This window comes from Zerene cesonia, chromosome 4 (assembly GCF_012273895.1).
Source record: "Zerene cesonia ecotype Mississippi chromosome 4, Zerene_cesonia_1.1, whole genome shotgun sequence".
Classification (NCBI taxonomy): domain Eukaryota; kingdom Metazoa; phylum Arthropoda; class Insecta; order Lepidoptera; family Pieridae; genus Zerene; species Zerene cesonia.
The window spans coordinates 3,420,266-3,444,257 of NC_052105.1; the positions used below are offsets into that span (position 1 = coordinate 3,420,266).

General features: G+C 32.2%; 3 protein-coding genes across 3 annotated transcripts in view; 2 read left to right on the top strand and 1 right to left on the bottom strand.

Annotated features, from left to right (window-relative positions):
* LOC119839782 overlaps positions 1-20,694 on the bottom strand; it is a 129,117-nt gene extending 108,423 nt beyond the window's left edge. Inside the window, exons 1-2 of the mRNA XM_038366223.1 lie at positions 19,883-20,694; positions 18,561-18,696 (exon numbers count right to left, since the gene is read on the bottom strand). Coding sequence (XP_038222151.1) covers positions 18,561-18,696; positions 19,883-20,274 — 528 coding nt within the window. The 5' untranslated portion in view covers positions 20,275-20,694. The remainder of the gene's footprint in view (positions 1-18,560; positions 18,697-19,882) is intronic.
* Positions 608-5,115, top strand: LOC119839747 (uncharacterized protein DDB_G0283357-like). Its single transcript, XM_038366181.1, has 4 exons — positions 608-780; positions 1,204-1,844; positions 3,224-3,436; positions 4,376-5,115. The coding sequence occupies exons 1-4, from the start codon at positions 772-774 to the stop codon at positions 4,773-4,775; spliced, it is 1,263 nt and encodes a 420-aa protein (XP_038222109.1). The 5' UTR covers positions 608-771; the 3' UTR covers positions 4,776-5,115.
* LOC119839745 (putative uncharacterized protein DDB_G0282133) lies at positions 5,818-9,283 on the top strand. Its single transcript, XM_038366180.1, has 4 exons — positions 5,818-5,951; positions 6,025-6,758; positions 7,006-7,218; positions 7,318-9,283. The coding sequence occupies exons 1-4, from the start codon at positions 5,943-5,945 to the stop codon at positions 9,191-9,193; spliced, it is 2,832 nt and encodes a 943-aa protein (XP_038222108.1). The 5' UTR covers positions 5,818-5,942; the 3' UTR covers positions 9,194-9,283.
* Positions 20,695-23,992: the final 3,298 nt, after the last annotated feature.

Below are 23,992 nucleotides of genomic sequence, written 5' to 3' on the forward strand. Positions count from 1 at the left end.
ATTGACATTTATAATTACACTAACATTGTATAACCAGTGTGGGAGAAAGAAAATAAATATATAGAATATTTTATTAATTAATTTATTTTTTTATTCTTTCTTTATATTTACTATTGCATTGTTACTTCTAGTAAAGTACGTCCATTGTTTTTCTTCTAATCTGTTGGCTTGAGTGTTAAAAAAAACAAAACAACCAAAAATCAAAGCACATATTAAACCCTACATTTACTAATATAAAAATGTATTAACGGTTTATCTGGAAACGTGACTCATACTAATAGTAGCCTTTACATATATTAACAAACATACAGGAATGGTATTTCGCTAAATCTACGACAAACAAACGCAATTTACTCCTACAATATTATGAATGACTATCTAACCTTGCGCTTCATTCATACATTACCGACCTCGTAAAATAGTCACATTTATCAATAAAACATGTAAAAATCACTCTGATTTACTAGCATAAATTAATAATCCAATGATTTTTCAAATAAACTTTAACAAATGAATAAATAGCACGATATATAAAACCGAAAATTATCGAAATTAACAGTGATGTCATTTTCATAAAATTGGCCAGTTCAGAATATGCGTTTCCCTAACTCCATACTAATCGAAGGTATAATCTGAAGCGAGGTCAATGTGTCGCGTCCAACCCATGATGCGCAAACGCACGAGGACGAAGGATAATTTTCCTATAAAAATGTGCGAGGACCCCTCAATATCACAGTTTCGTACACGCCGCGAACTTGGAAGGACATCAACATGAAGCTGGTGAGTCCTTGGCGTTCAGTGAAGAGATTAGTGAAAATAATCGTGCGTTTTAAAATTCGGATATCGAAAATATTTTATTTGGCCAATAATTAATCGAGTGTATTCGTGCTCACACTGTTGGAGTCAAAAATTAACATTAAATCATTTATAACATTGAATTAATTTAGCAGTTTCCTAATGACACGAAATTCGAATACCAAATTATAAAGGAAGCTTACAACTTATTTAATTTTATAAAGAATTATTGTATCTTAAAATCTTTAATGGTCGCCCCGTTCTCATACCTGATGCTTTTATGCTACAATAGACGTTTAGTTTAAGCACTAGTCCATTCAAATAAAATAAATGGAATAATTATGATATAAATCTTCACATTCCATTTTAATCCTACTTAAAAACTAACCAGATTCATTTTATTTTTAGCTCTGTATATTCGCTGTTCTTCTTGCTATTTCGTTAGCCGACGAAACCAACCAAGAGCAAAATTTGGAAGATTCGCAAGCACTTGTACCAATTGCTGTGCATACTCAGGATGAACTGAATCCGGTGACCAGTACACCGCACTTGAAGCCCAGAAGGAAGTTGAAAAGGCGTGTGAGACCTCGCTATTATGGTGGAAATGACAATAACCAACTTCAAAACAGCTACAACCAGCCCCAAAATAACTACAACCAGCCTCAAAACAACTACAATCCACCCCAGAATAACTACAATACACCCCAGAACAACTACAATACACCCCAAAACAACTACAACACACCCCAAAATAACTACAATACACCCCAAAATAACTACAATACACCCCAGAACAACTACAATCCCCAAAACAACTACAATCAACCTCAGAACACCTATTACCCACAGAACCCTCAGAACAATTATTGGACACAAGCTAGCACAGCATCGCCATATCCGATAGATGTGGCAAATATTCAAACAACAACTACTCAAAGGCCATGGTCCACTTGGAGTCAAGCTCCCACTTCCACATCGAGCACCACGACACCCATACCAGTTATCAAGAACGAACAAACCATCGGAGACAACGGCAGCTACAAATATGAGTGAGTAAAACATTTTTAAGAAAATTATGTGAAAATCTTTCACACTTATAAGCTTCATAAGTCTTTAAATACAAACTTTAAAAACGCCATAACAGTCACTGTTATATAAAAATTAATCTCTTTGTTGTAGTTATTATAAAAAATGAAATACATATAGAATCATAACATACATCCACATTAATTAAATTTTATTATTAATGGGTATTTAAATAACAATTTAATACGTTTGACACTAAATTATTACTTTAATAATTAACAATTATTAAAATTTAGTATTTTTTGTATCAATAATAAATTTGCATAAAATTAAATCATGTAACATATAAACTAATTATATCTATAAGAAACTATTCACATAAAGTGTCTATGCAAAAAAACATTCAATTCAACAAATAAAAACTAACAAATGTATGTTTTTACGGGCTGATTCTTACTCTGATACTTAAATCCAAGAAATGCTTTTATCTCTATCCTGTTCAAGGTTAGTGGTCGGTTTTAATTTTGCAAAGGAAATAAACCCGAGTGTGGTTGTAATGACCACATCCTTTCTTACGGTTATTTATTGCGTACCCAACAAACTTTGAGTGTTTTTATTAAATAAGCTAAGCCATATAAATGTGATATAAATCGACATCCGAGCCGTTAAGATAATTTTTAAATCTGGCCATTTCTAAAAGTATTAGAAATATTTGCAGATTTTTTTATTAATGTTGAATTTATTTATATTTGCGTCTTGTTTTTGTCACATTAGTGATTTTTAGTAAATAAGCTAACGGTTGTTTTTTGCTATTGTATACATTTGACATAAATTTGTCACAATATCCAGTTATTTTATTGGCAATTTAACTGTTTCCGAATATTGCTTTTAGCAAGCCTAATTTACATAAAACGCAAATTTATGCTTGTTTATCGCTACTTTTTAGAATCTATATTTATAAATCAATTCCTTTCAACGCATTTGTTATATACATGTAAATTTTCTTCAATAATATAATATCATATCAGTATAAAACATAAAAAAGAAATATTGAACCACATGTAGTGATGAATCGTGGTCGCTGAATATTTTAAGTCCAACAATGATTTCATCAAATAGTTTAAATTTAAATAAGATGGAGATCCAAGGTCTCAAAATTTGTAGAATAAAGAACTCATTTAACGAAAAAAATTGTTCATCACTACATAGTATAAAACAAAGTTGCATTTTCTGTCCCTATGTACCTATGTATGCTTAAATCTTTAAAACTACGCAACGGATTTTAATAGACAGTAATTCAAGAGGAAGGTTTATATGTATAGGTCTTTTAAACTACTCCGAATTTAACGTGTGCGAAGCTGCGGGCAAAAGCTAGTTATTACATATATCAATATTTCACCAGATACGAAATCGCGGACGGCACGCACGTCTGGGAAGAAGGTTACCTAGTCAACCCGAATACGGAAAACGAATATGTCGTTAAGAAAGGCATGTACTCATTTACCGCTGCTGATGGCAAGGTGTACACGGTGAAATACTGGGCTGACAACACCGGTTACCACGCGGAGGGCGCCCACCTCCCACAGCCCCCGCCAGTCCCACCAGCGATTCAGGCGTAAGTTATTTTTATGATGTAGTTTGAAGCTCGTTCAGAGCGCCTACCATGACGTCATGGAACAGGAGCAATTTGTGTGAGAAAGTGATAGCGCTTGCCGACCTATATAGCTCTGTCTTCTTCTCAAATTGAAATAAGTACCTCTTTAAGACGTCATAGTAATCTTCAAAAATTAAAATAAAAAAAATAAAATTTTACAAAGTAAATGTGTTGCTTTATACTTTCCTTCTCCTCAAGTGGGAAGTGTAAATATTTTACCGAATTGCCGTGGTTGGTGTAACTGTAAAGAAATACACTTGCAACCGTCCAAATATATTTAATATGTGGTCGAGTTATTTAAAATGTGCTGAGAGGCATTGTGTATTATAAAAAGCAACTCAAATATTATAACCTTACGATGTAATATTTGAGTTGCTTTTTTAACCTTACGATGATAATAATGATGTTGATGATGATTACATACCTACGAGCTACTCTCTTAATAACGATGCTGGTTTCAAGTGTCAAATCTTTGCCTTCCGAATCAAAAATACGTATAAATAAAAAAATTTAGCATCTATATATTGTAATACACTACATATAGAGCTCGCCCGTTGTCATAAACATTTATTCTTACTATCACAAACTTAGTGTATCTTTTCACAGGCGTTATTTGTTTACTCACGTTTTTAGTAAAATGATATATTTTCAACACACATTGATTATGATTTATTTGCCTAAGATCTAATGTGACATAGTTGAAAATTAATTCAATTCATAAAATTGACAAAACATCAGTTAAAAAAGTTTTTTTAGTTTTATATCAAAATTTCAAAGCTTAAAAATGTAAGATTTCGGTCAATATTTAGTTTTCGATTAGCTTATTGAGTGTATTATTAAGATATTCAGAGGAAAAATGAACAAACTGCTCATATAATAAATAAACATATTGTTTTACAGATCCATTGACCAAAACGCTAAGGAGGAAGCTGAAAAAGCTGAAGCTGAGAAGAATAAGCAACAAGCGGAGCAACTACCGAAACCCATTAAGCCTCCTACACAAATTCAACCCAAACCTCAACCAGGCAACAATCAGCAAACACAAAATCCTCAAACGAACTATCCTCAACAAAATTATCCTCAACAGAACTACCCCCAACAGAATTACCCCCAACAGAATTACCCCCAACAGAACTACCCTCAACAAAACTATCCACAACAAAACTACCCTCAACAGAACTATCCCCAACAGAACTATCCTCAACAAAATTATCCTCAACAAAGCTATCCTTCGGAACAGCAAAATTACCCCTCTCAAGAACAAAACAGCTTCTATCCACCCCTCTCTTATGGAAAGTAGAGACGAAAGCGATATGAGACTTCATAAGTTCAATGAAGTCTAACGCATTTAAAAATGTTACCTCAGTTTTAAGTATTGCTATTTCACGAACCCTTGTAAAATTATTCTTATTTTCGTTGATATATTTTAAGTCAAAAAAATATTCCATGATTACAATTATTCGTATTTGTTGTTTTATCATCAATGTTCGTGATTTAGTTTATTATACATAAGACTAAGCAGTAATCTTGTTCACGACATAAATTGTGAACCCGATTTCTGCGAGCGATGTATACTATAATATGTGATATTGATTGTCGATGCCAGTTTTAGATGTAATGTAAACTTAATTAATAAATGATGAAATTAAATTTTTGTTTTAATAAATAATTTATATAATTAGTAATGATACATTAAATCGAAATATATTGAAGCAGCAGCAATAGAAATGCAGAATCTGAAAGTATTTGTTTTAAGGATATATTATAGAATATCTTATTTATTTTCAAGTAACACACGATATATTATTAATACTCAAATAATAATATTTCGTTGTTGCAGTAATGATAATCCTAAACGGATATCGCTACGCCCTACACGACTTAAGATTTAACTGGTCGGCCCTGCCCTTGAAATGTCAATATTTTGAATAACCGGTCGATTCGGACATTGACACTGACCAATACAAGTTGCATCATTTACGCTTTCAGACACACGCATGCAAATACCCCGCGTTTTGTTTAGAATGTCCAATTTATCGGGACATTTATCGAGTTGTCCCTCTCACGTAAAAGTCGCTGCGGCTATACCCTTTTTTAATTAATAAAACAGCAAGGGCCGCAAAAAGACTGCCGTGCATCATTTTGCTTATGTTTGTTTTGTTGATACAAGCAAACATTTGATATTATAAATCATTGGCACATGTACTGCTTATTGACGTTTGTTAATAAAACTGTATCTATTTTTGTTGAAATGTATTATATAGACAATGTTCTCAAGAAACAAGTTCATTAAAGTAATTGTTACAGCGGAGAAAACAATATCTAAGCGAGATTTTCACGAATGCCTGGAGACCACATCGCGTGCATATAAATATATGCGGAATTCATTTTCATTATCAGTCTATTTTCTACTTGTGCTCCAGTGTGACGTATTAAGTTTGTAAAACAATTAAACAGCTTCAATAAAATGAAGCTGGTAAGTGGAAGTGATTTTTGTTGTGAACATAATATAAATAAAGTGTTATAATAAAATTATCATATCGTTTCAGATAATACTTACATTTTTAGTAACAAGTTTGGCAGTGTATACAAAATGTCAACGGATTCAACAGGAGCAGTTTCCATTTCCACCGCAATTTCAAACACCCAGTTCGGGAATAATGGTATCGGACAGTTCAATTTACTTGCCACCTGAACCGCAAACACCAATACCATATTTTGCAATTAATCACATGAACAAATTACCATTTCAATTTCTACCACCTAGTGGAACTAAAGCGCCGTCTGTATATCCGACACCGTTTTCTGGAATATTCTCTTCGACACTGAGACCTCGGTTCGACGAAGATGATGAAGATGAAAATGAACAAATAAGCCAAATACGAATATCTACTCAAAGGCCAGTAATTAATCATAATCCCAATCAATTAAAAATAAATATGACGGAACGTAATCAAGAGAAAAGAGAAAATAGGGCGCTCCCTCAAATGTTTAACTATCAACCGAAGTTCCAACAAAAACCGCAAAGTAGAATAGATGGCAAAGAACCTCAGTCGTTTCAACCTGCCTCAACACAAGGGCCACCAAATTCAAACTCAGCCTCTAGGAGAATGATATTAACGAGTGAAATTCAAAGAAACGATATAACTGACCATTTGAAATCACATTCGAATTCAGCGTATTCTCAGATCCCCAATATATTCTTTTCATCTACTACGGAACCGGCCATTCCGATTCTACGTTTGTCAAATGAAATGGATTTGGATGGAAGTTTTAGTTACGAGTAAGTAATTTATATTCACATATTTGTATGTGTTGATTCAAAAACACAAAATACACTAAAAGAATTTTGATTAAAATAAAATAATAGACGACATTGAGAGCCTTTATGAATACGTTAATTCAATACGCAAATACTCATACAAAGCAACAAATACACACAGTTCAAAACGTCTGTCTAAACATTTTATTTGTCTGCCTATATATAACCTTATGAGCAACTTTTTAAATAGAATTTTCTCATTTAATAGAGCATTAGGAGCAGATCAGACCCATTACGTGCAACACAGTCGCATGGAAAATATGGGCACTGATAAGGAAGAACAAGTCGTAGAAGGCTCATACTCTTACGTCGGTGATAATGGACAAACATACACAGTTCATTATGTAGCAGATTCTAATGGATACCGAGCTAGCGGTGAACATTTACCATCTCCACCACCAATACCAGAAATTATACAAAGGTAAAATATTTGAATAAACGAATTGCTCTATTTCGAAAATAAATTAAATTATAGTTGAACATTTAATACAACGCTCATTAAATAAAAATAAAATTTCAGAGCTGTACAATATAACTTAGCCGAAGAAGCCAGAAGACCTCCACATATGAAATCATCTTGGGATGAAAACGAAAATGAAAACAATGCTGGAGACAAATCATCTCATTTCACAAGTACTCCATCTCGAAGCTTATTTACTGGAAGGACACCGGAAGCGTTCTCTTTCGGGTTTTCACAAAATTCTAATTCTCAGAATAATATGGCAGCAACATCAGCGAGTTCCCACATTCCTAAGACAAGCTTTGATATTGCCGTGGAGTTAAGTAAGGCTAAAGCCAATGTAGGGGCAATAGGTCCACAGATTACATTCTCTGCATCTCAAGGTGCTCATAATCCATCATCATCTATCCAACAACCTGTGTCTAGATCGTCAACTAATGAGAAATCTTCAATGCCTCAACTAATGAACTATGAAGCTAGTGGTAGGGATATTGATTCGGAAACTAAACCACTCTGGAGATGGCAGTATGGCATGAATCCAAATAATCCTGAGCAAAATTCTAATAAAAACACGATTTCACGATCCTCTGCAGATGGTGATGACGTTATAATTAATTTTAATGATATGACGCCTGATCAATATACAGACATGATAAGGAGTCAATTTTTAGGACAAAATGCAAACGAAGCTACAGAATATAACAATAACTATTATAAAAATAACTTTGAACAATCTACTACATTTAAACCCAATCCCCATAACTATATAATCAATAATAATAATGATTATAATTATAATTATAATCATAATCATAGCCAAAATAAAAATGATTCCGAGTTAAGAAATTATTTTGAAAAAAATTACAGCACCCAAAATGAATTTTACGAAGCATTTAATGAAGCTAAAATAATATCTACAACAACTGAATCCTCCAATATACTGCAAAGGTTTGAAAGATATGAAGATGAGGTCAAAATCCAACCTAAAAATAATGTACACAACCCGTATCCAAATATTATAAGGCAGCAAAATTTTATACCCCCTAGTCAACAAGTGACACAATCTTACGATTATGATGATACATCGTATGAACCAAAAAAAGTTGCAATTGACACATACTCTAACAGAAATAACGAAAATATTAGTAATCAACAAGTGAACATTATTCCACCTAATAGATATTGGTATTCTTCTGAAGAAAATAGACAAACTACAACCATTCAACCACACTTAAGCACAATGATCGAAATTAAACCAACTATAAATAATAATTTTCAGCCTATCATACATTCAAAAGATTCAAATAAACAAGAATTGACAACAGAAAAAAATATGGAAGAGTTGATCCAAGAAAACATATTTCTAAAAAATATAGTTCGAACTAAGAAACAAGAAAATACTCAACAAACCAATACAGAACACAAAACAGACTTAAGAAACAATACAAATGTTTCTGAACAAAAAGAAGAAAGGACTACAAAACATGCTCAATTCTATCCTAAACCTCAGAATGAAATCAAAAATATAAAAAAGAAGCCTTTGGACATAACTGATGTACTAAACTACATAGCAATGAAAAATCACATGGAATTTTCGAAAACAAAACCTAAAAGTAAATCAGCCTACGATAACTATCAGGCCAATAGAGATGCACCAGTAAACTTTATTCCTTTGGAAGAGGAAAAGCAAGAAAACATGAGAGGTACAGAAGAGAGAAGCAAATCATATCGTACGTTAAATCAACAGGAAGAAGAACTGCAAGGCATAATTAAAAATTACAAAGTACTGCAGCGTCAAAGGAACTCGGCTCACAATAACAACCAGTATTCAGATGTTCCACAAAAACATGTGAAAACTTTTCATTCACCGGGCTTACCACCTTTGGGTCGCGCCGGACCTTCAATGAAAAGCTATTTACCCCCAGCGTATTTGTAAAAAACGTACTGTGATTACCTTTATTTATTTTTGTAAATATTTCCCCAATGCATTTATAAATGTAAGTTATAATATATTTAAGGTTACAAACTGTTGTTTTATTTATAAAATTTCATGCATATTGTTGATAATTTATTATATTCGTTGATAACTGTTGACATCAAAAAATACTGGGGAAGAGAAACAAACTCTTGAAAATTATATTCTATTCCAATTTTCTGAATGTTTGTGATTCCAATAATAACACCAATTCGATTTTATTGTAATTTGCACTTCTTTCACAAAGTGACTTTTAAATTAGTTCAATAGTACCTTATAAAATAGGTTATCTTTACTTGTTTTAATTGTTAGATACATATCACCAGCATGCAACAATTTTCACTATCACACTGTCTTGAAAGCGTAGTATGCATTCCTCGGAGTCAGCCATGTATCTTGTAATTGACTATATTGTACTCTTAAACATGATCTCAACGAACGCATCTTCTTATCTACTCTGAGTAATGATTTTATGCCTCTTATTTGTGGTATTTTATATATTCTAATTATAATGCTGAGTATCTCTATTATCAGTTCCTTTGTAATGATTACCCCTACTATGCTTAAATAATATTATGAATGCAAAGGTACTCTGTCTGTCTGCCGATGGAAAGCTGGTCTTATATTTGTATTTTTATACAAACATTGATATTTGCAATCAAAAATAGATTATATGGAATGTGTATGGAACCCTTGTACAAAATTTCTAGACAGATTTGATAATATTATTACACAAAATTATACAAGAACTAAAACACAAAACCGCAATGTTTAAACCTGTACAACAAAACAAAACGATACATCAAACGACTGAACTTACAAGCCATAAAGTTAAAGGGAGCAAAAAAATTCTAATCAGAAATTTCAAAGTTAAACTCGTCCAGACAGGAAACCTTATTGTTATTCAAATTCCGTGACTTTTTATTGGATGCTTAATTAAACCGAAATATACATCCTCATTTAGAATTCACAGATGCCTAAACAACGGTATTATTTACACGGGCGATTTGTTCTCGAATTACCAAAAAGTGCACGTCTTTTCTAGAACCTTCTTCGATACGAGGATGCAAGTTATTTTTAGCATTTTGTATGTAAAAGATTTTATGTTGATATTTTAATTTCGATAAAACATAACTCAGTAATGTGTTCTAATTATCATCAAAGAGCTAGAACATGATTACAATATGAAGTTAGTTTTTTAATTGACTTTGTTTCCGAGACAACAAAAGGAAACAGGCGATCGTGGGAAATGTTTAGTGTAGTCATTAATTGTAATAAGATGAAACTGTATTTATTTATTTTATTTTTGGATACATTTTATACTATTGATACCTATTCTATCTATGAAACATGTAACAAATAAAAATTAATCATTTATTACGTTTCAATTGACGCTTTATAAAGTTTTCCTTTATTATTTTCGTTCGAAAGTTAAATTGCTTTAAAACAATAGTACCAATTGAAATATCATATTGCGTTTAATCATTATAATAATATTATCATTATATATATATTTCAATTAGCAATAACATTAAAACGTATAAATACTTTATATATCTGAAATAAATTATACAAAAATACAAGACTTACTAATGTGCGTATCACGTTCATTCTATTACATTAACTTTCACCCTTTGAATAATAAAAATCGCTTCTAGTCATTTTACTCCCTAATTCCAAATATATACTTGCAAATAACGCGGCCTCAGTTTTTTAATGACTGATTGGTTGAGAAACTCATTAAAGTTCTTTCTCTGTGTTAATGAATATTATTTTGGGAATAGCCTGAAGGTGTCGAACTGGTTGAACAGCTGAGACCTTATAACAGACAACTAATAACTGTATTTCGTAGATTTCATTCAAAATTAGAATCAGGTAATTTAATTAAATAATAATTATAAACGGACTAGAGGGACAAAGCTTTTTTGTTGAGTCATATTGCTATGTTCATGTAATGAAAATTTCCAACATGAAATTCTTATACAATTAAAACAATGTAATATCGTTATATAAGTAAGTAACAAATACTAACTACAAATGTCAAGGATTCATTCATTTTCTTTATTCAAAAACTAGTTGTTCGGCCTCGTGGTACATATACAGTCTATGTCACTCAGTGTAGTTGCATCTTTCTAATAGTGAAAGAATTTTTAAAAATCGGTTCAGCAGTTTTGTGCGAAAACGTATAAAAATACAAAAATATCCTGTTTATAATATTAGTGTAGCAGTTCATCACAAAATCATATCACATCACTCCCCAATCATATAAAGGAAAAAAACCATTTAATCATATTTAAACGTATCTCAGTACCGTACAAGGATAATGGACATAAATTTCATACTTTACTTTGACTGAATAGACCTGATTGCGTCGCGACGCCAGACAAATTAGATGACACTTAAAATTAATTTATACAATATTCTTAAATAAAAATGTTTTCATGACTACGACGTTTTTGCTTACATTAAAGGTCGAAAGGCTTAAATCGTGTACAAGACAGTTCGAAAAATCTCTTTTATTTAAAAAAAAAGGTTCATCTTGCGTACACTTTTGATCTAAAGAAAAAAAACTAAGTGTCTTTGTCAATGTATTGACGACAAATTGAAACGTTCTTAGTCATTTTTTTTTATGTGATAGAGCAGGCAAGCGAGCAGACGGGTCACCTGATGTTAAATGCTCCACGTCGCCCAGTTACACCCACAATACCAGGGGTATGGTGTGTGTGTTGCCGGCCTTTAAGAAAGGAGTAAGCTCTTTTCTTGAAGGTCCCCATATCGTAAATGTTTGGAAACACTGCATGCGGAAGCTGACTCCAAATTTCCGTAGTACGAGGCAAAAAGTTTCTTTTAAAACGAACCGTTGTCCAAAGCGTCCAAACCGTCATATCAAAGTGTTCTAACTCCATTTGATTGCTCCCGTTCACCAGCATAAATTCTTCGTATTTTTTTTCTGTACGATTTTGTATATAGCAACAGATAGTGGAACCTTGGGAAATTATATAAATCAAAGCTACCACGTAACACCGTAAAAGCAAGGTGAGTGAAGCCACATTAACAAATAAACAGACTAGCTCTAACCTAAGTCTGAAATACTATACATGTTATTATGCGATATAGAAAAGATCACGTTTCTTGTGTGGAATAATCTAGAATGTTATAGAAACAAATATATAATTCCACCAACGTCTATCCTTCGTAACTACATTATTGGCTTCATTATTACACTCACATGGTTACAAACGTTTGAAAAACTCCATATAACTGCTCGAACTCATATATATTCCATAGAATATTAACCTGTCAGATTCAGACCCTACAACATACTGCCATAATAATAAATCCGTCATTAAACTGCACAATAAACTAAGTCAAAAGCAGATTTTAATTTTCCCATGAAAACGTTTTTATAAACGTTATGTTTTTTATGTCATATCATAAAAGCATTTTATTAAAGAAGCCTCAACAATAGTAAAATATTTTACAAAGTGAATAAAGATTCATAAGTGTATATTTTTATAAATAATAAATGCTATATTACTCGAAACATCAATTAAAATATATATTAATAGTTTTGTAAACATTCAAAAATCCGATTAAAGCATACATCAAATAAATAAAAGGAGGTATATATCTTTTGAAAGATACATAACTAATTAATTGATTTAAAGTAGAATCAAGATTAGCAAACATAATCACAAACAAAAATAATCAACTAAAACCTCCGCGTGTTATAAACAATAACAACTGTTGTATGTACGTATGATATCTTTATAAATAATTAACAATACAAATAAAGGCCCAATTGAATACTTATGTTTTAATAATATCGAAAATACTAATACCGCAGAGCATTTCAAAACAAAGGGTCCGAAAGTGAGTTATGTCGGTAGCGCTGAGAATAAACAAGTTACTTCCAACGATCGATGTCTACACGAAGTTAGGAACCGCATTGGAAAGGACATCAAAGTGAAAACGCAAATACAAACAGAAAATATGTAAATTTTAATGCAACCGATGGTGAGATCAAAGTCTGCGCTCGCCTCCTGATTTTCGCTTCAATATTGTACTTCGTTATTTCCCCAGCAAATATTTCGCTACCAGTCTTAAAATAGTAATGGAATATTTACGTTATAGATAAATAAATATTGTTATTTCCATAATTCAACTGTGTTTTTGGAACTCAAAACTGTACATTTAACCCCGGCAAAATATTGCGTCCACTCCAAACATTTAACGGATTGTTTGCAAAAGTTACCCAAATATATTAACACTTCTAAAGAACATAGAACAATAACCATTCTGTTATATTTATATGTATATATACATACCTCATATGCAGCAGTTACAATAAATCTTTTAGTCTATAAAAGTAAATCTTTTGTCACGGACGCTTTATACGTATGACGCCAAGGGCGAAATAATACGTAGAGAGAAAAATGTATAAATAATATAGTATCTAAGAAAAAGTATTAGTATGAAGACATAATCACACGCCCACATATATTTTAAATCCGAATGTACAATACTGTGCATAACACATAAACACGCTATCATGCCAAAACTCGCGTTCTTCTAAAATACATAAAGTTTTTCTTTCAACTTCATTAACATTAATATAATTTTATAACGTCACAACGTTTTAAGTATCCAAATAAAAACTATTAACAAATACAACACCCGTAACTCATCTTGAGCCAAGCATCCTGAAATCGTCAAAACACCTATAAATATAATTCACTCGTGCCATAAAATTAAAGAGATACTATCTCACCTACCCTAAAGAGTTTTATTTCTGAAGCGATCTATAAAACAACAAAACAATACATAACGAGGTTTTGTTCAGTATTAATGGGGTATTTACGATGAAAAGACCATATCGTACTCGGTAACAATATAAACGGCTAAAGTTTGGTTATAAAGGTAGTAAGAAAGTTATTTATTAACTAATACAGTAATTGGTTGCAGTAAAAGATAATCGCAAAATCTCGATAATGACGGATTTAGTTCATTTTTTAAATGTGCCAAAAGTAAGAGAGTAAAAATGCAGGAACAATAAAATCAATTTTCAGTGGAATTGCTTTGATTGTTTTTGATCGCAGTGATTCAATGAATAATTAGTGTAAAATATTAACCTCAAAAAAACATCTTAATACTAATTGCAGAAGACATGTGTGAAATAAAACTCTATGTCTTATATTTTCACAATTTTCATAATATCATATCGATTATGATTCTACCAATTACACGGTAACATTATATCACCAAAGTCTAAGAGGATAATTACTAGAAAATAGAAGTCGTCTCATAGCAACGTGTTTACCGCAGTGAAAGTTCCGAAACTTTTATATTATATAACCAAATGAAGCACAAGCGTTATATACTGAAAGAATTTGGGAATAAGCTTTAGCTATGTTTGGCAAAAGCAAGTTTATAGTAAACAGAAGCATGTCAACTGGGAACTCATTTCAATATACGCCGTATTTCGTTACGAACTTTGCCAATATCGTAGAAACAATCTACACGGTTTTTCGTGAGAAAAAACAACCGGATTTAGAAGGAAATTTTCTTAGAGCAATAGAACCTTTATAATATTGGGATCAGTGTTGGAATTGAAGCTTTAAATTTAAGGCTTTTGCATATAAATAATCAATCTGAATAAAATTTTTAAGAATAATCAAATAAATTTATATTTACCCAAAAAATAGTGAGACAGTGGTGTCTCAGTGGTTAAGGCCTTAGACTTTAATTGAAAATTTGAGGATATGGAAACCGAGACTAGAACCTTTAAATGACCTTAAAAATTATATAGCTATTCATAAAAAAAAAAAAAATTAAAAGTATCAGAAAATATAGAAATAATCTACCTCCTCACATTTTTTATCATAATTACTTGTAAAGTTACAATCGGCATATTAAAATTTTTGGCTGTCACAAAAAGCATGAATTTTATTGGTCGTATATTAAATTTTGGTAGCAGGCATCAATTTCATAAATACTCGTATAAATGTCGACTTAATTCAAACTTTACTCATCCGTAATTGTTATAAATAATATTGAATATATGCGAAAGGTGTCTTTTGTTATTTATTAAAATTACATGATTTATAATTAAACATAAAAAACTAATATAACATACACAAATAACGCGAAAGTTTGTAAGTATGGATGTATGGATGATTGTTACTCCTTTATGCGAAAACAACTTATCGTATCTGTATAAAATTTGGTCCAGAGGTAGATTGAGTATTGATTAGCACATAGGCTTTACGCGGAAAGAAAAGAAATATATAATTACATCTTTGAAGAGATAGAAAATACGTCTTTGTAGTAATATGTATCGAAGTGAATATATTTCTTTTAACTACTATCATTTTTTTTAATTTAACACATTATAAGGATCCATTTCATTATTTAATAAACATCAGATATATTTGTTAGGCTATATTAGAATAAATGCTATCTACCTATACAATACAATATCAAGAAAATCATTCTCATTCCTTAAAGTAACCATTAACCATTCAGTTACGCCTCAGCAAGGGTTGCAATGTCATCAGGACGTTTAATTAGTGGAAAATGAACATCGCACCGTTCGACATTTTCAATTACATCTATCCAAAACAGACTTGATTACCGATGGGTGAAAGAACATTACACGAAATCATAATACACGGATTAAATATGGAATTATAATTTTGTACATTATAATGCTATCGCGGCTTTATAAATTTTATTCAATGTAATATCATTTTTAACAAAAAGTTTAACTGCCTTTAGATGACGTCAGAAAGATAATTATATGAGCTAACAGGGGTTTCGCTGCATTAAAAAATTGAAAAAAGTTTGATAAAAATCAATTGGTAAATTAGTAAATTGATTTTATCAGTCGAGAGTTCTTAGGTAACAAAAAATAAAAAATACAGTCGTATTGAGATATTCCTACTTTTTTGAAGAATTTTGAATAGTATTTATTAATGCATTTCCTAAATAATGAAACCCAAAAAAATCCTAAAAAATGAATGTCTAAATCAACCTATATAAATAAATATGTGGTAATAATTATATAAAGAAAACAAAAATAAATATGTGGTAAAGTACTTATTATTCTTGTTTTTACTTTTATAAGTCTAAACTAAAAATACCTTGACGTTTATTGTACATTGAATCAAAAATATTTAAATATATTTAACTTTCACACATTGATCTCCAGTGATTTTATTGTTTGGTTACAAAAGTAGGTATTATTTCATTTTTAGTTATATAGCATTCAAAATCGATATGCTTTATAAGATAAGATTTGTTTGAATTTCTTATTATTAACGTAGAAACTATTTAGCGATCTGTGGTATTATTTCTAATTGAACATTTAAATTATTTTCAATGGTTAATATGACCCGCCGGTAAAAAATTGCAAACGTAAAATAAAATTTTATCGTACCATGCCAAAAGATCAAACTTTACAGATTGAATCTGACAGGCATTTCATGATTTATGGCGTAGGTACACAATATTTGAGCCAATTTTAAGTTTATTGAAAAATAATGTCTTTTATATTGGATAATACTGTTGACTGTGTACATTATTTTGTTGATAAAACAATGGATGATTTAAAGTTTATCCAAATAATTTAATATAGCACATAGATTTAGCAAACTCAAAAGTAACCTACACAAATTGATTTATTTAGACTACAGTTTCATATCATAAATAAATACTTAAAATACTCTTATTTATAGTGATTACTTTTGTTACTTGCCAAGACTATATAGTCTTTTTTTTATAAGACTTACACAATACTCTCGTCATATGTCGAAATAATTAAAAGTAGAGACACACTCTTGTTTATGCAGGTATAAAAGAAAACCTAAGCGTATCCCCCAAACGCATTAACAAACATAGCTTTTTAAATTTTCATATATTTTCATGCGATGCATAATATGTTGTCGACGCACCCGGGACCACCCTAATACCCTTGGTAGTGCGATAATACTACGTGTACATTATATATGTAATTATAATATGACTCAATATCAATAGTGTTAAAAGCAAAGCAAAAATGCCTTTATTTTTTCAGCATTAATATTCGTAAATATAAAATAAATTTCGTATAATTACGTAATACATTATTATATACTATCATTATATATTATATTACCACTGCAGGACACACTGCCTCTTATGGAGGTTCAAGCCATAGTCAAAATTCAAATTACATGTTAATACAGAAGTAATTTATAAATGGTCAGTTTCGGTCCGCGAATCATAAAATACATTAAATGTGATATTGTTATTAGCGCCATCTATTACCATATGAAAACATTACTAAGCAGCAAAACACATACACTAAATACAGATGATTCTAAATAGTTTAGCTATTCATCACAAGATGGCGCTTTCCTTAACAGCTTAATTTTATTGAGCATTTATGTTTATGTTTATCATTCATTCTTACTGTTATGACACAACAAATTTGTTAATTGTTACTGAGTAAATATTGCAAACAGCAATATTGTAGCGAATAATGTCAGAATGGTATAATGCAGTAACGAAGTACCTATATTATGAGTCATATTTTATGTTAGATATTTTGATTTAATATACACTTAATATATATAAAACTGATAATTGTTTTACTTTTTCGGTTAAATTCTGTTCACAATATTTGTATTGAAAATTATTGTATATATTACAAATGAAGGAAATTTAACTTTAAAATATTAAAATATGAAGAATATTAAGTATAGTTCGAAAACTCTATATATTCTCCTAGGTAGCTCTAGTAGGTAGCCTTGTAGCCGCTATTGTAGTTGAAAATGCTCAGAAAATCCTTTTAAGTGTGGTGGTTTATAAGCAAGCCCTTTGTGAACAAGATGGCTCATCTAGATAAGTGGGTGAGGCTTTCATACTGAACTGAATATCCTTGCAATATCACAACACTCAAGCCTCAGAAACGGTCGATTCGAAAAAGAAAATCAAATTTTGCGAGTGTTCTAACTAAATAGCTTTTTATTTGAAATAGATTAGATAGGAAATTCACTATTTTTTTTTTTTTTGTGTAATAAACAATGAAATACCAATTAAGTTCTTAATAAATAAAGTCGTATCAATAAACTGCGCAATTATTCTTCTTACCATCGCAAATACTTATGAATTGTTAAATACATCATGAAAAAGTGCTTAGAAACAATATGAACCTTAACCATACAAATTTTGCAAGGTACATTACTAAAGTGACAGAAACATACACAACCAATTCATCTGTTGTATCTTCAATAAGATAATGTGCATAAAGCATGCCGTGAAATGACCGCATTCATCATATATGTACCTGTGAGCTGGTGGTGAACTCCTCCGCCGGCGGTTCGCGGGCGAACCTCTCGAACTTGAAGCTGTTGGAACGGTAAAGTTCGTTGTCCTCACGCGACCGCCGCCCGCGGCAGAAACGGCGGGTGATCGAAGTGTGCCTGCCATTTTAATTGCGGCAATTAACGTGGATATCACGGCGAAATTATGGATTTTATGATAGATATAACTTAATATGCAACTATTTTAATATGGCATTTGGATAGTGGTTAAGTGAACAAAAAATGCATTGTAGGTTTGCTCTATTAATCTAATATGTCATATCTTTGGAATAATATAATGTCATGGTAGACTTCAATAATTAAATTTGTATTTTTCACTATATTATTAACAAATATCAATTATGAGCGAGGAATAAAAGGATAAATAAGTAACTTTGCATTTATTGATAGGAATAGTAAGTAATACTTGCTATACTAATGTGCAAATTATCAATGAAACACTCCGTGTAGTATGCTTGTAATTGACTTAATTTATGTGCTCCCTATGTATTCCCCACTGGTCAAATAAATAATAGACCCTATACGACGTACCAAAAAGCTGATTATTAAATAACGTATAATCGTTTCATAAAAGAATACATATATTGGTATTTCGTAGTTAGCTAGTTGTAGGCTTATTGACTATAAAAAATATCAGAATCAAAAAATGCACAATATTTAAAGACTTTTTTAATAATTTATGTTTAAGTTAAACGTCAAGTATTTAATTGAAATTTACTATATTTTATTTGCATTATTTATAATATATTACTATAAATGTACACTTACAAATTACATTCCGTCTGAAATGGCATTACTTTGGGTTATTTTTAAGTGTTTGTGTCATATCAATACATATTATTAACCACAACTTAACTAATGTATTAAGATAATTTACATAAAAACTATGATAAAGTATTACTATTTGACAATAGATGGCGCAACGTGTATGTTAAGAGTGTGTTTCTGTATTGTTTTTGTATGTAGAGCTATAAGTGAGAACTAGTATAGTAAAATATTATATCAAATAATAAAATATAATTCCGCAAAATATTGCTATATATTTATAGTAAGTACGACCTTCGTTATATATAAGCGTAAGGTTTACACAAACAATAATATCATTATTAGTATGGAGCTAACCATACTTAAAAAAGTCCATATTCAATGGTAAACAATATTATTAAGCAGTTTAGCGGATTGAAAACTCGCATTAATTATATGAAGCTATCCACCGTAAACTGCGTTGCTTTCAATGCTCATTAAAAATTGCAATTAAATAGTTCGCAGCTATCTTTATGCTCACCTCGAATCACTTGAATGTAAAGGCCATTGAATGCCAAATATTTTCAACTTGGCGGGTGGGCGGCGCTTTTGTTCGGTACGGGTGTTCGTCTCCTCAACGGGAGGAGTATGATGCCGCCCGCCTGATGACGCTCTGGTTCCACTCCTTCGTCGTCTACGTCTGCGTCTTTCAACGAGAATAAAATTGTCGCCGTTCCGTATAATATACGAAGAACGAAGCGTCGACTTCTCCTCTCCCTGACGCTGACGTATCAAATCAGCTGTTCTTAATGTGTGGATATTCTGGTACTCGGCTTCTGGCGGAGCCGATGACGTCACTTCCCTGCTAGTCCCACTTCCATCCCTTTTCTTGCGGGAGGAATGGAGACCGACTCGACGCCAAACCTTTTCCATGAATCCGTATTTGCTGTCATCCCATTATATTCTCGTCACTGCTGTCACACCACGGCGCAAAGCGATCCACTTAAAACAACATTTATAGTTTAACGCACAATAATTTTAACAAGACTCTGTTCAAGCACTCTTGAATGAATGCCCGCGTGGTGTCTCCCGACGATTATATGAATAGAATCACGTCACAGACCACTGAATGGTTAGGCACTCATTATCATTGTTCACAAGACGAACGTCTAGTCCAATTCGCGTATCGGGATTTTTTGATCAGTGATAGAGCACGAAATGATGACTCACAGGAGCCAGGGCGTTAGTCATTAATTCAACATATCAAGACGTACTAGGTTAGTGGAATGAAGGGAGAGAATAACTTGTTTTTTGACATCATATTTAAGGTCCCGGCCCTGTAGACAGGGTGCGGACGATTCACGCATGCGCAGTCCCCCTCGCTACTTCAGCCCTCGATCGTACAAAGTGCCAAAATGGCGGAACTCCGACCCCCTTCCCGTTATTGAATATCTAATTTTATCCTTGCATTCGTTATGTACATCGGCTGTACTGCACTCACAGCCTACTTTTTATTAAATTCACTACGATTCGCCAACGATAATAAAATTAATTAGACGCTTCTGAAGAGACAAACTGCAACATTTAGTTAAAAGAGCTCGTTGTATGCTGATTGTAATGCAGATCTGTTTTACCTTTTGGCTCATAATATTCCGCTTCGTATTACAGCGTCAATAAAACGAGCTTTTAGAGTTCCTTACTATCTTAAATTTATTTTTATTCAGCATTCATTACTTTTTCATCATTTTTTGTTTTACAGTACTCATGTAGTTGATTTCATTATACTTATACTCTTGAATGTAACCACACACTAAATAAAGAAAATAGTATATGATCAAAGCTCATAATCAATCAAAGTGTAGCAGTGAGAACGCAATATACCTAATTAGCAGCTAACTCTAAGTCAATAAAATTGTATGAAATCAGAATTAGTTTGTATACTACATCAAATGATATTATCACATTCTTTAAATTGTAAACAAACCGTGGCTTTATTTTTCTCTTAAATCTTTATTTTGTTACATGAAAGATGTGTTAAAGTACTTAAGCATACTGTACTGAGCCCTCAGCGCACGAGACATACTTACTCTTGTCTCGTTTCAATTTAACTTATACATGCAAAAACCTTTAGTACTCTGTTCGTTATTAAAAAACTTTTCAATTACTTCGGATAACTCATAAACTAAAACACCTGTGTATTCTTCATCCACAAAGGACGCATCTCAAAAATTTCTTTTCACACATCATTTTGATAAATGTATCAGTAAAATTGGTACCTATCTACCTACTTATTATTTACCTGTTTTGTTCAGTTTATATTTGCCAACCCGGTGTTCTATTCAAGCTTTATTTTATTTTTATAAGAGAAGTACTGTCCGTAGTCGTCTCCGAGGCCGGTTTCCTTTTCTTCACCCTTCCTTATCCATTCCTTCTTTCGAGTCCTTAATCTTTTCTTTATACCTTTTCTCCTAAAAGCTGGCAGCGCTCATGAACATTCGCAGAGGCATTACCTCTGGTAGTGGCGATCGCTTACCATCAGGCGAACCACCAGCTCAGATGCCCGCTTATGGCAAAAAGCAACTGTATAAAATCAAATAAAACCATCGAATATAAAACACATTCTACCCATCTTTTTTTCCTTACTATAAATCGTATTGTGATTCTGTTTTTTGTGGTATTAATAATTTTTTCCCCACCTTTCTTGTTAAGCTACATTTGTATAAACATAAAATATTTATTTATAGTTGTATACTTGCGCAAATTATATTTGACGAATCCGAGTAAAAGAAAATAATAGATGACAATTGCGAATGCTTTATGCGAGTTCAAAGATAAAAATCGCAAAGTATTATAAACTCAATGCTCCTTTCCTATAATTAAACAACGGTAAAATCCCAGGTAGCGCTTCACTGCATCCCCTTGAGTTTCACTATAACGTGCAGTTGCATAATGTAGTTTTAGTTAACATCGTTACTATTTTACCTGTGTGGATCTAGGATACAAGACAGGATAATTCATTTGTTATGTTATAAGAACATTTAAAAAATGACGAAATCGAATGGTAGATTTTTATTTCATTAGGATTGTTTATGACTGACTGGATTATTTAGAAGCCTGATTAGAAAAGCATTTAGGAAGTTATCATTGTATTCATTTACTTAAAAGTTTCTTAACTAATTTTAATACTGTCGCCCAATATTTTGAGATAATAAAAAAATTTAATTTTAAATCGCAATCTTTCTTTTGCACTTATACTCTCTCGTATGATCGGGGGCACATAAGGTTTGTGAAAAAGATATCAGATCTAGAGCCAATCTTCTGATACTATACTAACGGCTTAACTTAACCGACCCTAACTTCTCACATATAAAGCACGCTGCGGCACGAATTGGGTCAACTCACACCGGGGAACTACCACATTCCCATAGAAGACCGGCGCTAAATTAGATTGCAACTGTGTTTCGTTCGGTGAGTAGGGGAGCCGCATGCCCACATCTTTTTCCTTACCCTTTCCTATCCTTTATTTCTTTCCTCTTAATTCCTTTGCAATTAAAAGACACCAACCAATTTGGTAAAGGCGTGAGGTCTGCAATCAACCTTATGCTTCTCTAAATGTTCATTTTTTTATGTCGTAGCGTGCAACTGAGCTGGTGGTTCGCCTGATGCAATCAACCTTATGCTTCTCTAACTGTTCACCGCCCATGAACATTCGCAAAGGTGGCTCTGCGAATGCGCTGCCCGCTTTTATGAGTAAAGTGAAATGGAAAGGATTAATGACAGGATAGAGGGAATGGACTGGGAAGGGTGAGGAAAAGGAAATGGGCCTCCGGCTCCCCCACTCACTGTACGGAACACAATGGAATGCCACTATTTCACGCCGGTTTTCTGAGGGGGTGTGGTACTTCCCCGATGCGAGCTGGCCCCATTCGTGCCGAAGCGTGCTCGACTCCCACAATTATCATGGGCGGTGGTAGCGCTTACCATTGAGTGACCCACGAGCTCCAATGCCGACGAGGACAAAAAAAAATACTTCAGAAACTAAATATTCGCATCACCTCCATGACGGTAGGGAAAAGTCTAAAATGTATAATTTTTACTAGTATGTAAATTTTGTGAAGTTGTATTGGTAGAGCTAGGCCGTGTAGATTCAGAAACTTGGGTCTACATGAGATTTAATCTTTTTCGTATGGCAAACATTATGTGGTCGTCTTGCCAACATTTTACAAGAATTGTTTTTGGTGGGGCAGTATTTTGCCAACACAGGTGACAGTGTGATCGGAAGCCCCTGATTCTTAAAATTGCTTCTTAATGTAGGATGCTAACTTGCTGAATGCGATTACACTTTTCTAAATTATTCACGCGTTATTTTTTGGTGGACAACCAATGACTGAAATAGATAAATTAAATAGAAAAAACATGTCTTCTTGTATCGAAACTGAGGTTTTGTTGGTATTAGCATAAACTAAAAAAATATCTCAAGATGTTTGGAACAAATACGAAAATGAGTCCTCGAGTTGAGTAGATAATTGTATAGAATCGGGAGTTTCACACTTTAATACATTACGAAAAAAATTACAAATGCATTGTATATATTTTCGTATTATTATAATAATTCAAGGTTAGACAGCATCTCATTTGATTATTCACGCTA

Coding starts and splice junctions, on each gene's coding strand:
- LOC119839747 (XM_038366181.1), top strand. Junction 1,845..3,223: donor AACGGCAGCTACAAATATGA/GTGAGTAAAACA, acceptor ATATTTCACCAG/ATACGAAATCGCGGACGGCA. Junction 3,437..4,375: donor GTCCCACCAGCGATTCAGGC/GTAAGTTATTTT, acceptor ATTGTTTTACAG/ATCCATTGACCAAAACGCTA.
- LOC119839745 (XM_038366180.1), top strand. Junction 6,759..7,005: donor GATGGAAGTTTTAGTTACGA/GTAAGTAATTTA, acceptor CTCATTTAATAG/AGCATTAGGAGCAGATCAGA. Junction 7,219..7,317: donor ATACCAGAAATTATACAAAG/GTAAAATATTTG, acceptor ATAAAATTTCAG/AGCTGTACAATATAACTTAG.